The 15,141-nt window shown below is 34.2% G+C and overlaps 1 protein-coding gene across 1 annotated transcript in view; it reads right to left on the bottom strand.

Moving 5' to 3' along the window:
• Positions 1-15,141, bottom strand: part of LOC126973115 (cell adhesion molecule Dscam2-like) — a 160,765-nt gene that overhangs the window by 54,054 nt on the left and 91,570 nt on the right. The window contains exon 3 of the mRNA XM_050820258.1: positions 10,361-10,424. Within this exon, the coding sequence (XP_050676215.1) occupies positions 10,361-10,424 (64 nt within the window). The remainder of the gene's footprint in view (positions 1-10,360; positions 10,425-15,141) is intronic.

The raw sequence follows: 15,141 nt of genomic DNA on the forward strand, positions 1-15,141 counted from the left end.
ATTATAGGAAAAATACTGGAGAGATTAATTTACCCGGATGTAAACCGTAATTTAAAGATTGATGATGCGCAGTTTGGTTTTCGTCCCGGTCTCTCAACGGATTCTGCTATATTTGCTCTCAAATCGACAGTTAGCTACTACACACGTAGGGACACCGCTGTATACGCATGCTTCTTAGATCTGAGCCGAGCTTTTGATCTGGTAAACTACCAATTACTATGGCAAAAACTCACCTGGTCGAATGTACCGCAAAAAACTGTAGATCTGTTGAGATACTGGTACGAAAACCAAACAAATTATGTAAAATGGGGCGACGCCATCTCTAATGACTTTAGATTAGAGTGCGGCGTGCGTCAAGGAGGGCTAACCTCTCCGGACCTCTTTAGCCTTTATGTCAATGATCTGATTGTGGAACTTAGGAATGCCGGAGTTGGCTGTCATATAGGGAAAACGTGCGTGAATAACTTCAGCTACGCTGACGATATGGTGCTTTTAAGTCCCTCAATCAGAGGCCTCAGGAAAATGCTGGCTATCTGTGAAAAATATGCAGGGCAGCATGGCCTAAAATATAATGTAAAAAAAACACAAATGATGGTGTTTCCGGCTAAGAAAGGTCTGGAGAGAATTCCGATGGTCTTTTTAGACGGTGTATCCATAGATAGAGTGGACTGATTCAGGTACTTGGGGCATATCCTAACTGAGAATTTGTGTGATAGCGAAGATATAGAACGCGAGCGGAGGGCTCTGGCTGTTCGATGCAATATGCTCGCACGCCGGTTTGCACGGTGCAGTCCTGAGGCGAAGCTGACACTATTTAGAGCATATTGTCAATGCTTCTACACGTGTCAGCTTTGGGTCAACTGCACGAAGCAGCATCAGAGTGCAGTATAATGATGCATACCGTATTCTGATGAGACTGCCCAAATATTGCAGTGCGTCGGGCATGTTTGCCGACGCCAGAGTCCCCGATTATTTCGCAGTGATAAGATCACGAGTTGCTGCTTTTTGGTCTCGCATTCGCGAATCCGAAAACGAAATTCTCAGTGTATGCTCTGAGCACCCAGAGAATCCTATACTCCATTACTGGCTTTCGGTGCATCGTGACATTAACCGGAAATAGTATTATCAGTACATTACTTTTTGTACGAACCCCCCTTTGGGGCAATCTTAGTTTTAAGTTATTTAATTATTAAGTACTGTGATGTATACAATTTTATTTTAAGTACATCTTATTCAATTTACTGTAATGGGTTTAAAATGCCTGAACTAAATGACATATTATTATTATTATTATTATTGTACTGCCTAAGCAGTCGTGGTATTGGTGAAAATGAGCCTAAGTTTGTTCGATAGCATGGTATATCAAAAATACACCACATACACACCAATTTAAATAGTAACACGAATAAAACTGAAAACAAAATTTCATGAACGATGCGGGTCTCGAACCTGCGACCTCTCGCGTTCCGTACGAGCGCACTTTCCAATTGTAATTTTCTTAATATGCAAATATTGGTCTTGAGCAGGTTATCAATTTTAAAGAAAAAGATGAAGCCAACACCTAAGAGTTGAACAAAGCATATAAGATTTTATAATCGATACGTCACTCGAACGGTTGGCTCAGTTGGAAAGAGCGCTCGCACGGAATGGGAGAGGTCGCGAGTTCGAGTCCCGTTCATAGAATATTGTTTTCAGTTTTAATTGTGTAATTTAACCCAGAAGTGAGGGTTATAACTTTAAAAACATAACAAATTGTTTAGAAATAATAATCATAATTCAGGAAATACATTATCACTCTCATTCCAGCACTTTATATCTCTCCCTTGTGTTCAAACGATTGCACCCGACTTAATACGAATGCATCCAAGCGTATCCTTCCTTTGAAGCATAGAAATGATATTGAGAAAGGATAATTAGAACACGTGTATTGCTCGTCGAATTCACATTAATACTTTTATATTACTAAAACACAAGCCAAGTTTAGATGATAATAAATACAATATAAAATACGTTTAACAAGCATTTATTAGCATTGTTGTAATATTTTTATGTGAATAATTAATGGACAGAGTATAAAGCATTCATATTCAATTTTTTTATAGTTTATTATTGAATTTGAAAAAAAGATCGTATTTAATATGTTTCTTTTTTTTATGGAATAGGAGGACAAACGAGCGTACGGGTCACCTGTTGTTAAGTGATCACCGCCGCCCACAATCTCTTGCAACACCAGAGGAATCACAGGAGCGTTGCCGGCCTTTAAGGAAGGTGTACGCGCTTTTTTTGAAGGTACCCATGTCGTATCGTCCCTGAAACACCGCACAAGGAAGCTCATTCCACAGCTTTGTAGTACGTGGAAGAAAGCTCCTTGAAAACCGCACTATGGAGGACCGCCACACATCCAGATGGTGAGGATGATATCCTAACTTGTGGCGTGTCGTGCGAAGGTGGAATTCGGCGGCAGGAATCAGGTTAAACAGCTCTTCTGAACACTCCCCGTGATAAATGCGGTAGAAGACACACAATGAAGCGACGTCTCTACGCAACGCCAAGTGATTCAGCCGTTTACAGAGCACTGGGTCCCCGACAATTCGAGCTGCTCTGCATTCCACGCGGTCAAATGGATCGAGCTGATACTGGGGTGCGCCAGACCAGAGATGACAGCGATACTCCATGTCTGGCCGGACTTTGTAGAGCGCTAGTATGTGGGCCGGCTTGAAGTATTGCCGTGCTCTATTAATGACGCCCAGTTTCTTTGAAGCCAATTAGGCTTTGCCTTCCAGATGACCACGAAATTGGCAATCGCTCGAGATTTCGAGATCGGCTACTGCAACGGCGCAGGCACTAGGATCATGGCTATGGCTAGGCATGTGGCTATCCACATCCGGGAGCCGTGTTGACGACTCAACCAATTGGGACAGAGCATACGCCAATGCAAAATTATGCACAGATCGCCCTGCGTAGTCTGTGGTACGTGATCCAAGCTATTCTGCATTGTGCCCGTTGAAATCACCCAAGACTACGATTTCAGCGGAGGGGATCTGTGCAAGCACGTCGTCAATTGCCGCTTGAACGCAGCCCATGAGATGATCGGTTTCTGCGTTACCACTATGGGACCTGTAGACACACGCATAGATGCGGACGCGGTCCTCTAAATCTACCCTCAAACTTGCCGAGACGGCGACAGCAGATATCCTCCCTAACGTACACACATACCCCAGCATGAGGCAAAAAATTGTGCTCAATTTTGTACCCGGGGTACGTTAAATATGACGTATCGCTAGGTCGAGATATCTGTCTCAAGGTGGTGGTGGACGGCGTTTAAATTGGGGGGAATTCCCCTGATATTGCAAAAGTCCACGTTGAGTGTGGAGCGGGGTGCCGTGTTGATACTGCCTCGTTTGTCCTTGGTCATGCGCGGTTCTGTGCCCTCCCCAGAATACGAAGGACAGCCCGAGCTAGAGTGCTCGGGGAGGAATTCTCCAACTCTGGTAGAGCCGGTACCCTCCTGGGGTAAAATCTTTTTTAGTTCCGCTGTCATATTTGGGGAATAGCCACCGGTCCTCGACACTAACCTATGCGAAACATAGCGGCACTAGGCCGCTACTTCACGCCGGTATTCTGTGCGAGTGTGGTAATTAACCCGGACGAGTCTGGCCTGGTTGTGCTGACGTCACCCATGGGCCTGGGGCCCCTATTCTTTTTACGCCCCGGGAAAAGTACATGTATGAAAGTAATGTAATGTAAGAAATACTGTCTGTTTCCAATTAACCTTTCTAAGCGTAATTTTTAAGTTTGTACTTTTGCGGCCGTTTATTTTTATTAGAGTATATTTATTATATAGTTTAATGCATTATTTATAATAAGAATTAATATATTATGTATTCTAATTTAAGAGAACTTGCTTCTTATAAACTTTGACAAGTCACGGTAGGGAGGATAAAAATTAGACATTGAGGCAGGCACGTGTTAAGATATAACTTAAGTTTTTTGACTTTTCAGTTAGATACGTTTAGGATTTTGGTTTCAATAAGTAAGGCCTTGAGTTTAAATAATTTATGATTATATATTCTGTACCCGCTATCGCAAGTGCTTGAGAGTGCCATGAAATGAAATGAAATGAAATTTTATTTGCAGGAAACATTGTACTTAAGGTGTTAAAAATATAATGGATAATCCAATATGTTTCGTCAATTGACATGCAAAATATGTTACAAAATTGTCTAAACACTAATCGTACTGTTATATTGAAACATGTCGGATTTCACAATGATATCAATAATATTTATAAAATGAAATTTTAAGATATTATAATATGAGACGTAAATAACTTAATAATTCATTTAGTACCTATGTATAATATTAACAAATTCAATGTCATAAAAGTATATTAATTTACATATATTATTATCAAATAGACTAATTCATTTTGTATTGAAAAATTCATTTAAGCTATAGAAGCACTTATTTGTTAACCACTGATGCAGTCTTCTTTTAAAAACTTTGAACGGTAAATTTTTCAATTCATTGGGCAATTTATTATATATTTTCACAGACATGCTGAAACAATTTCTACTAAAAGATGCAGTTCTACAGAAGGGCATTATGAGTTTATTTGGATACCTTGTGTTTAAAACCTTCTGGCTTTTTTTTGTATAGAAATCACACATATGTTTTTGAACAAATAGGCTTATTTCATAAATGTATAGGCATGGCAGCGATAGAATTTTAAATTTTTTAAATAGCGGTCGACAAGAATCTAGGGGGCCGGCTCCACAAACCGCCCTGATACTTCTTCTGTCCAATAAATAAATGCCCTATGCTCACCGAGTTGCCCCATATGACCAATCCATATCTTAAAGCTGAAACCACGAATGCATGATATGCCATTAGCGCTGTTTTTTCACCTATTGTTTTTGATACGCGTTTGAGGACAAATACATGTTGGTTAATTTTTTTGCTAATTTTGTCAACATGTGACTTGAAGGACAAGTTGCTGTCTAAAGAAATACCAAGAAAATTGACAAGTTGTGCTTCTTTAATATTCTCATTATGATAATTAACATTAATATCTTTTCCTTTCCCATTCTTATTATAATACTGCATATACATTGTTTTTTTTATATTTACAGTCAGGTTATTTTCAGTAAGCCATTCAATTGTGTCCTTTATTGTTTTATTAATTTCTATATCATATGTCAATTCATTGTTACATTTAATTACAATAGAGATGTCATCAGCAAAAAGAGTACAGTTATTAGTAGTAATGCTAGGTAAGTCGTTTATGTAGATTATGAATAGAAGTGGACCCAATATACTTCCTTGTGGTACACCTTTTGTTTTAAGTCTAAGTTCTGATCGATAAGGTATTACTTCTTGTTTATTATTTAATTTAGCAATTTCAACATATTGAGTACGGTTTGAAAGATAACTTTTAAGCCAGTCATTTGCTAGACCTCGAATACCATATTGAGCGCATTTATCTAATAGTTTTTCATGACAAACATTGTCAAAAGCTTTGCTCATATCAAAAAATACTGATGTTACTGGAATTTTTGTGTCCATGCATTCCGATATTTCTTTTATTAGCGAAAAACACGCTAAAGTTGTTGATTTTCCTTTTTGGAAACCATTTTGTTCCTCCAAAATGATATTATGTTTAGTTAAAAAAGATGTTAATCGCTTGTGCAGTATCTTTTCAAAAATTTTTGAGATAACAGGAATGAGTGTGATTGGTCGATAGTTGTTAATATCCTTTTTATCACCCGCTTTGAGTAAAGGTGTTACTTTTGCCTTTTTTAAATTTGATGGGAAAGTACCTTCTTCAAAAGATAGATTTATTAAGTAGACTAGGACTGTAGCTAGTTCCTTTGCACATTCCTTTATTACCTTTGTTGCTATTTCATCGCAGCCCGTGGAATTTGAATTATTAAGTGACTTAATAACGGTTATTATCTCCATTTCATCAGTTGGCATTAAGAAAATATTTGAATTGTTATGTTTTAATTTATATGTAGGTTTTTTATTTTTTACATTTTGACTTTGACTTTGTGTGACTGTATTTATAAAATAATTATTAAAAATAGTAGCAATCTGAGTTGGATTATTTATAATTTTATTTTCATATTTAATTTCATCGATACTTCCTACATTAGAGTTAGTTTTATTTTTAATCACATTCCACGACGCTTTGCATTTATTTTTCGAGTAAAGTATATATTTGTTGTTACTACTTCTCTGAGCTAGGTCTATACACTTGTTGAGAATCTTTGAATAATTATTAAATTTGTTTTTGTTGGCAGGTATTTTATTCTTATAATATTGATACCTTAATTTTCTTTTTGTTGCACATGATTTTTTTATACCTCTGGACAACCATTTTATTTTTGAATTTGAAATATTAATTTTATACTTAAGAAGAGGAAAACATAATTTATAAAATATGATTAATGTATTGTAAAATCCATTATGGTCTTGTCAAATAATCCTCATTTCTAATCTTAATATATATATTTTTTTATGCGTCAGTTGTAACTGAACTCCTCCTAAACGGCTGGACCGATTCTAATGAAACTTTTCGTGTGTCTTCAGGTGGATTCAAGAATGGTTTAGATTCACAATCGAACTATCTTCAAATATTTTTATTTAAAATAGGATATAAAATCACTAATTGAAAGTCAAAAACTACCACCCAATCCAAAAGGTATGCCTCAGATTTGAGAAGAACGGGCGCAACAAACTCAGCGGGCTTTTTTTTATAAAACTATTTTTTTATGAATTATTGCTTCACGGCGGAAATAGGCGCCGTTGTGGTACCCATAATCTAGCCGGCATCTTGTGCAAAGGAGCCTCGCACTGGTAAACTAAGGTGACAATTAAAAATCGTACAAAAAATGTATTATATAATAGCCTGTGGGCGGCTGCTCTATTCCGTAATAATCAGTGTTATCACTTAAAAAGTCTTTTATGTTATAATATCCTTTACCACACAAACGTATTTTAACAATTCTTATGAATTTCGTAATACATTTGTTTTGAACATTATCTGGGATCCTGTTGTAAAAGCATATACAACGCCCCACAAAAAAAATCACTAACTCGATTTAGCCGAGTAGCAGGCATTTATTTGACAGACCTTTCGACACGGCTATGCCAAAAAACATTCTTTAAAGTATGTGCATTGACAAAAATCAAATTTTATATAGATTTTAATATCGTAGATCGTAATAAAGCATTCTTTATAGCCAAGTTGTTACTTTGACACTCACTAACTCATAAATTTTCAAGCTGGTGATGCAATAAGATCAATATATATCACGGTGAATGAGTATTTGTCCAAACAGATGGTATAAATTTTGTTTGTAGTTCGGTTTTGATTATATAAGATGGTAATTCACTTCGGGAGTGCCGGCAATAGTTAAAAATTGAACATTAACGTTCTGAATTTTTGAATATTTTGGAAAGATTATGGAATAATTTCGCACGAATTATTTTATTTATCAGTATAAAAGTACTGGCATTTATATATGTGGTTAAATACAATAACAATTGATTGCGCTATCGTACACAAAAATGAAAATTTATATTACATAAAAAATTTAACACTCCAAAACTTTTACAATTATTTTACATTAATTGCTTTATCTCTCAGAAAATTCAAATTTCATCCTAAATTTTAACGACTGTCTTACTCATTTTCGATCAGGTCCTGACGCGAGTTTAACATTTTAAAACCCAAGAAAACCGCTCGACGGCTCTAAAGAAATTTTTTACTTTAAAAAGGTATGGAGCAAATAAGTGATCACTCTTTTGAAACATCAAAAATAATCGTGGAAAATTTGCTGTACGGCCGGGTAATCGAGTTTTCAAAGTTAACCCTGAAACATCCTAAAAAACATCGTGCAAATAATTTACCGGGAATCTTCTTTCCATAGGATGCTGGATTCCAAAGCAGCGCTTTGGTACCTGTCATCAAGCAGTTATATGCAAGCATTACCGTGTTTCAGTTTTAAGGATGCCGCAGCTAGTGAAATTGATGGGCTACAGATATTTAACATCATACGAGTATGTGAATAATGAGTGAAATTGCAATACCTCTTAGAGTTACAAGAATCCTGAGCGTCACTGTATTGTTATAGGCAGGACCTACCATTACGTGAACGTCTTGCTTGTCTCGTTATTGTTCCCCATAAAAAATATTATTAAATATATATAAAAAGAGTGGCAAAGATTTTCTTGCCACTTCTTCTCATTAGCTCAACTCATTAATAAGAATTATTTTATAATTGTTACAGATTAAATTATGTTTTTTACCATTTTAAATTTACAAATGTAAAACTGAAATAATTAAATATGTAATGAAAATTTTAAGGAAAACAGTTGAATTTATTTTTAATTGTTATTAATTGTTTAGAGAAGAGATATATGGTTAAATATGGATTATATGTTATAAATATGGATGTGTGGCGCACCTCCACAGTGCAGTTTTCAAGGAACTTTCTTCCACATACTTACTACAAATCTGTGGAATGAACTTCCTTGTGCGGTGTTTCCGGGATCCGGTATCATCATACGACATGGGTACCTTCAAAAAAAGCTCGTACACCTTCCTTAATGGACGGCAATACTCCAGTGAGTCTGGTGTTGGTCTGTTCAGTATTTGTTGTTGCAAGAGAATGTGGGCGGCGGTGATCACTTAACACCAGGCCATACGCTCGTTTGTCCTCCTTTTCCATTAAATAAATAGAATGTTTTAATGAAAAGTAATCGAAGTGACTCAGATTTACAATTATATATCTTTTACATTTTATTCCTAAAGAAAGCAATATTAAACAAACAAATAAAGTAGATACGCTAATATACATAATATGCACAAAACTCGTTGTGCCTCAACCTTTAAATGGCCATGTCGCAGCCATAAAACTTTAAAGGCAATAAAATACCGACTATCCAGCGAAACAGCTGATAAACGCTTTTTTATTTCACTGTCCAACATTACTGAGTCACTGGGAAAGCGGCGTTTTGTACATTTAATTTAATCTGTGTAGATATACATAAATACAGTAGCTGGTGAGGCACTTACAAAATTTAAAGAGAGTCTGTACTCAATTTTAGTTCTAGTTATATAATTGATTTTGGTACTTTATTTTGCAAATAAAACACTTTTAAAGGATAAAAACGCGCGTAATTGTAACTGTGCTTTAGAATAGTTCTTTTTTTCATCTGCAGTCCCCCTGAAAACGAGATCAGGAAAGGTCTTGAAACGTTCGGCTTAACTAAAATAAAAATAAACTTTTACGCAAAAATCTAATGTAAAAACAGACTTATAATTTCACGCGTTTTAATTCTTTAAAAGTGTTTTATTTAAATGTGGAACACTTGCATTAATCAAAGAAAATACTTCATTTTTGGTTCAGTATTAATAAAATAAGTGTGGATACATCACTGTTGAGCGACTCTATCATAAGTTGAGTGCAAGCGCCGTCAGTTATTATTTTAATTATAATAATAATAATAATATTGACACACTTTTCACACAAATTATCTTGCCCCAAGTCAAGCATATAATATAGCCTGTGTTATGGGTTACAAGACAATGATATATTTAATACAATATACATACTTAAAAATACATAAATTCATATAAACATACATAAATACATTTAAACATCCATGACTCGGAAACAAACATCCATATTCATCATATAAATGCTTGCACCTACCGGGATTCGAACCCGGGACCTCTAGCTTAGTAGGTAGGATCGCTAACCACTTGGCTATAGAGGTCGTAAAATTATATTTAGATAGTTTTACGTTTGTATCTTAGAGGAAGTAGTACTGCTAAGGCAGTACGTACACGGTATTATGAAAAAGGAGATTTTGATTAAATGATAATATTTACATTTTTAATATTATATCAGTTAACTGTATTGATAATAAGGCTATTTTCCACAAATTTACGCTACAAATTACCATTTTTGCTGCGAATTTAATTAACCTAAAATATTAATACCATAGATAAAATTTCATGTAAGTCTGTTCAATTTTTTTTTAAATGCGTATCCATTGATCATGACACTCTCCGTTATCATAAAAACACAATGACTAATAGAAAGAAAGAAAAGAAAGAAATAAAAAATGTTTATTGACGTCATTATACATTATAATTTTTTATAACTGGTAATAGTTCTTAAAGTTATACTAATCTAATTATGATCTAATGACGGCAATGGGCCTCCAACTCAGCATAGTTGTGGTTTCGAAAGAATCCACAACGCTGGTCTTCCGTGGAAGACCTTACCTTTCCTTCCACCTTACCCTAACCCTAATATAGGAAACTACTTTTATAATGTTACTATACCTGTACTTCTTTAGTAGGCTATGGGTGTTATCTTCATCTTGGATATGTATTGTGATGCAAGCACCTGTAACAAATATTAAATACTTAGATCATTTATATACATCTAGATAGACTGTGACAGCTCTGAAAACGTTGAAAAAAATGGAGGTTTAGTGTTAGCCTCTATTTTCTCCCCGCTCTCTCAGAATCTGTCACGCGTCTCTAACGGAAGTTCCCAATATACTATCTATAGATAGAGATAAATTTCTACCTTCTACTGTCAGTAATTAGCTGTCAATAATCTGAAGCTGTCCCAATATACCCGATAAGTCGTTCTTATCGTTTTATATTGGGACGCGTGAATTGCAATGTCCATACAAACTTTACATCCCTTGATCCATTGACAGACAGCGGGCACGGATAGGGTGAGTTACCATCGATAAGTTGATTGGGAGAGAAAAGTCAACGATTACGATTTTTATCTCAAGTAAGAGATAGACTGAATATTGGGAACGGCCGTAAGACAACGTAATTAATCGCTACTAAATAAATTGTATTGTAAAAATGACGAGTTGTGTAATCAAAGTATGTAGAAACTAGAGGTCAGTTTAAACACAACGAAAGAGTCACATAGCATCGGGAAGTAATATTAATTATTACATTAAAATAACCCATTGAAGTATAAAATTAAATTTCAGTTTTGAATATTTTTTTATCTTTTATTTCATACTATTTTGTGTAAGCTTGGTGTTGCTAGTTTATTAACTTATGGTTCCCTAACCAAAGATAATTAAAATGAGGTTGGTAAGTAATAGTATTTAATAACATTTTTTGTGCAAATTTTAATTAAATTGATTTTAAGAATATTCTAGGGAACGGACGTCAAATTCGTGCTATTTAACAAAGCTGATTTAAATTTGAAAACAATTTTCAAATTAAGTTTGTGTAATTAATTCCAGAAGTGAGGGTTACTTTAAAAATAACAAATTGTTTAGATTTGGAAAAGCGATATCTCAAGTCAAATTTCCTAATATGCATATATTGGGGTTGAGCAGGTTATTAACTGTAAAGTAGATCCTGTAGATGAAGCCACAACCTGAGAGTTAAACAAGATAACTCGAGTGGATGGCTCAGTAGAACGAGCGCTCGCTCGGAACGCGAGAGTTCATAAATTTTGTTTTAAAATTTAATCCGTTCATTAGTTTAGTAGTTCACTGGAAACAAACTTCAGGACACTGGATTTATTTATATTAAGAAGTGAATGCTAAGTTCTAGACCCACACCTACATCAAAAATATTAAGTTTTTAGAACGTTATACATAATCTTACTACTAATACTAAGTGTATCAATTTAGAAAGTTAATGAGTAGTTTTTTATTTTAATAGCAACTTCAACACATTTATGAGGAATATTATAAACTTCCAAACATTACGTCACACCACTCAGCGAGCCTGACATATTTTTTTGGAATAAACGTTTTATTTTATATTATTTGAGTCACAAAACGTGTGTTGTTTTGTGTCCCAAATATAGATGATAACATTAGAGGAAGAAATAACATAAGTAGTACTAAGTGCATAACCAACGACAATGTCCACGGGTTACTATATAAGTGTTACATTACAAGAAACAAAAGAAGACTCTAATAACGCAGTAATCAAGAGATTATTACAAAACAGATGTTGCTTACAATATTATTATTAGGTTAGATATAATGTATAAGTCTCCAATGAGAAAACTTAATTTAATAACAATGAGATTTAAGTTTAAATTTAATTTAATAACATTTATTAAAATTATGATGTTTCAATGTGCTATTAATTGCTGATTGGAATTGTAATTCCGATATACCTATTATGTCAATATCTGAAAAGATTTCATTGTATGTGCTAACTAGGCGCTGCAGAGGCGCGCGTTTGCCGGAGATGGTCCGAATTGGGCTAATTACAAAAAGGGGACGTTCGCTCGTTTAATTGTAGTAGATGTATATATAATTAGAATGATCTACATTCTATAACTATATCGATCCTTAGTAGGTATATATATAGAGTAGGGATGGATACTTAGTACTTACGTATTATGTATATCTGAAAATTAATGAAACTATTTTTCATGAGCGTTTAATACGCGGTGAAACTTCAAGGAACTACTTTAAATAATGTGAAATACAAGTCCCAGATAAATTTTATCTTTGTTGACTTTTATTCAAGCAACGATTGAGTAGGACTCACTTCAAGTCACGGCCACTGCTATTTAGTACAAGTTGGGTGATAATAAATAACCGTAAAGCTAATCAGATTCTGGATAGTATGAATTGTGAAGTTAATATTTTATCGTATTTTCTTTGCGGGGATAAATTTGCTCTCTGTTCCACTTACGTGATAACTCCAGATTTGTTGACATAATGTTGCGTGAGTGGAAAATCTACAGAGCCACTATTTCAGTTTTACATTTTTAATAGACTCGTCTTTGATATCCATTTTAATATAGACATTTTATGATATCCATTTAATATGTTGACAGTAACGTCTATAAAAATATAAAGATGTCTGTGGTTTTCATAGTAAAATTACATGATGCCACTTCTACTAGTTTTTCTGTTCTGTGGTCTATAAAAAGCGATGTCTCACTAGCGGCCCCCACAATTATAACAAATAGATAGGTTTTCCCATTTTCCTGGATTTTCCCCCACACACCACATGTATTAGTTTTAAGCATAATATAGTTTTATCCCTCAACACGTAGATATAGTTGTAGAAATAAGATTTCTGAGACCTACATATATAAGGCTTAATTGTAAATTGCTATAATAAGTAGATTATAAGTAATTTTGAATATATTTTATTAACAAATACAGATATTTGAATTTTTTTTTGCGGCCCCGCGACTGCTATTGTGTAGTTTTTGGGGCCTCCATGGCCCACATCCTATGTCGCTGACACCCGGTTCTGACATATGGGCGCCGTTTCAGGGTCTTCAATACGTAAATGTATTTTCCTGCTTTACAAAAAAAAAAAGCGTCGACACACTTCCGCTGCAACCATTGACGAGTTAGAGCGTTACTCTGCCCAATTACTGTTTGAATATTAGTCATTGTGTCATTATACGTAATTTATTCTTAGAAGCTTAGCGTTTGGTTTTTTTTAAGTTTTTAATGATTTTCTATTTAATTTAACTGCAATTATTAAGATGTTAGCTTGTTAATGATTTAAGTAGGTGTTATTAATATTTGATATAAAAACGCCTTTTGATCTTATTTCCTAGAATATATATTCCCATAAGATTATCCAATATTAGTTAAGTTTGCGTTAATCTGACGCAATGAAATTGACACATGCAGCGTGGCAAGTTATGCCAAAATGCATTAGGTGAATAATTTTGATTGTTTATATTGGTATACCAGATTTGACTCAATAGGTTGATTGATAATCGGTTGCGCGTTACTCGGTGCATTTGCACTTAATAACATGAATAACTCAAGTACATACACAGTTCGAAATAAGTTCACTTATGATAAAACTAAGTTACGAGCTGAACTTTTGATGCTGGATTTGGAATATTCTTTATCCTACAATGACCCCAATGATATTATGAGGCATATATATAACAAATTTAATTATGCTTATAGCAAATGTAGAATTGAAAGTCCAACTAATATCACTAAGCGAAAATCATGTGAGTGGAGTAATAGCCGTCTGACAGAAATGTGTAAAAAACGTGACAAACTTTTTTACATATGGCGTCAAGACATGAATAATGCAAAAAATAGGCTTATATATAATAAGTACAGAAATAAAACAAATAAATATGCGCAAAGGCTCAAATATACGTACACCATGAAAACAGTTTCGAATAATTTTAATAACCCCCGTATGGTGTGGAAAATAATAAACAATTTGACAGGTAAAATCACAAAAAGTATAGATGAAATTTTAATAAGATCCTTTAGTCTAGAACCATTACAATTAGCAAATAATTTTATACAAGAATTTGATAGAAATGTTAAGAAAATCACCAATAAATGTCACTTCGGAAAACTGCTAAGCCCTAATGTATATAATAACATTGCTGACCGCGCTATCTGGATTGGAAAAGCAACAAAGGAAGAAGTAAATCAAATTTTAAAAAAACTTAATATTGATAAAAGTCCAGGTTATGATGGCATACGAGCCTATGACCTAAAATATATTTCAGAAAAGATGGTCCCAATATTAACACACCTCATAAACTGCTCCATTAAAACTGGCATTTATCCAGACCTGTTAAAGATAGGAATAGTACGACCAATATATAAAAAAGGCGAAAGGAATGATTACAATAATTATCGTCCAATAACAATTTTATCGAGCATAAATAAAATAATAGAGCGATATATTTGTGATAAAATAAATGCTTTTCTAGCCAAAAATAATATAATAAACGAAAATCAATTTGGTTTTCAAAAAAACAAGAATACTTCGCAACTTTTAGAAAAATTCTCTAATGAAATAAATGGTCACCTAAATAATAAACTAAATATATTAGTGATGTTTATTGATTTCAGCAAGGCTTTTGATGTTCTTAATTACGACATACTTTTTGAAAAGCTCTCGCAAAATGGGATACAGGGACCATTTCTTAACTTAATCAAAAGCTATCATAATAATCGTTGTACATCAGTGAAAGTATTAAACACTAAAAGCACTATGATACCTACACTAAGCGGCTGTGCTCAAGGCTCAATCTTAGGTCCTTTAGAATACTTACTATATGTAAATGATATGTGTGGTGTTATCACAAAAGCCTCAGTGTACCAATTTGC

The sequence above is a fragment of the Leptidea sinapis genome, chromosome 28 (genome assembly GCF_905404315.1).
Source record: "Leptidea sinapis chromosome 28, ilLepSina1.1, whole genome shotgun sequence".
In the NCBI taxonomy this organism is placed as follows: domain Eukaryota; kingdom Metazoa; phylum Arthropoda; class Insecta; order Lepidoptera; family Pieridae; genus Leptidea; species Leptidea sinapis.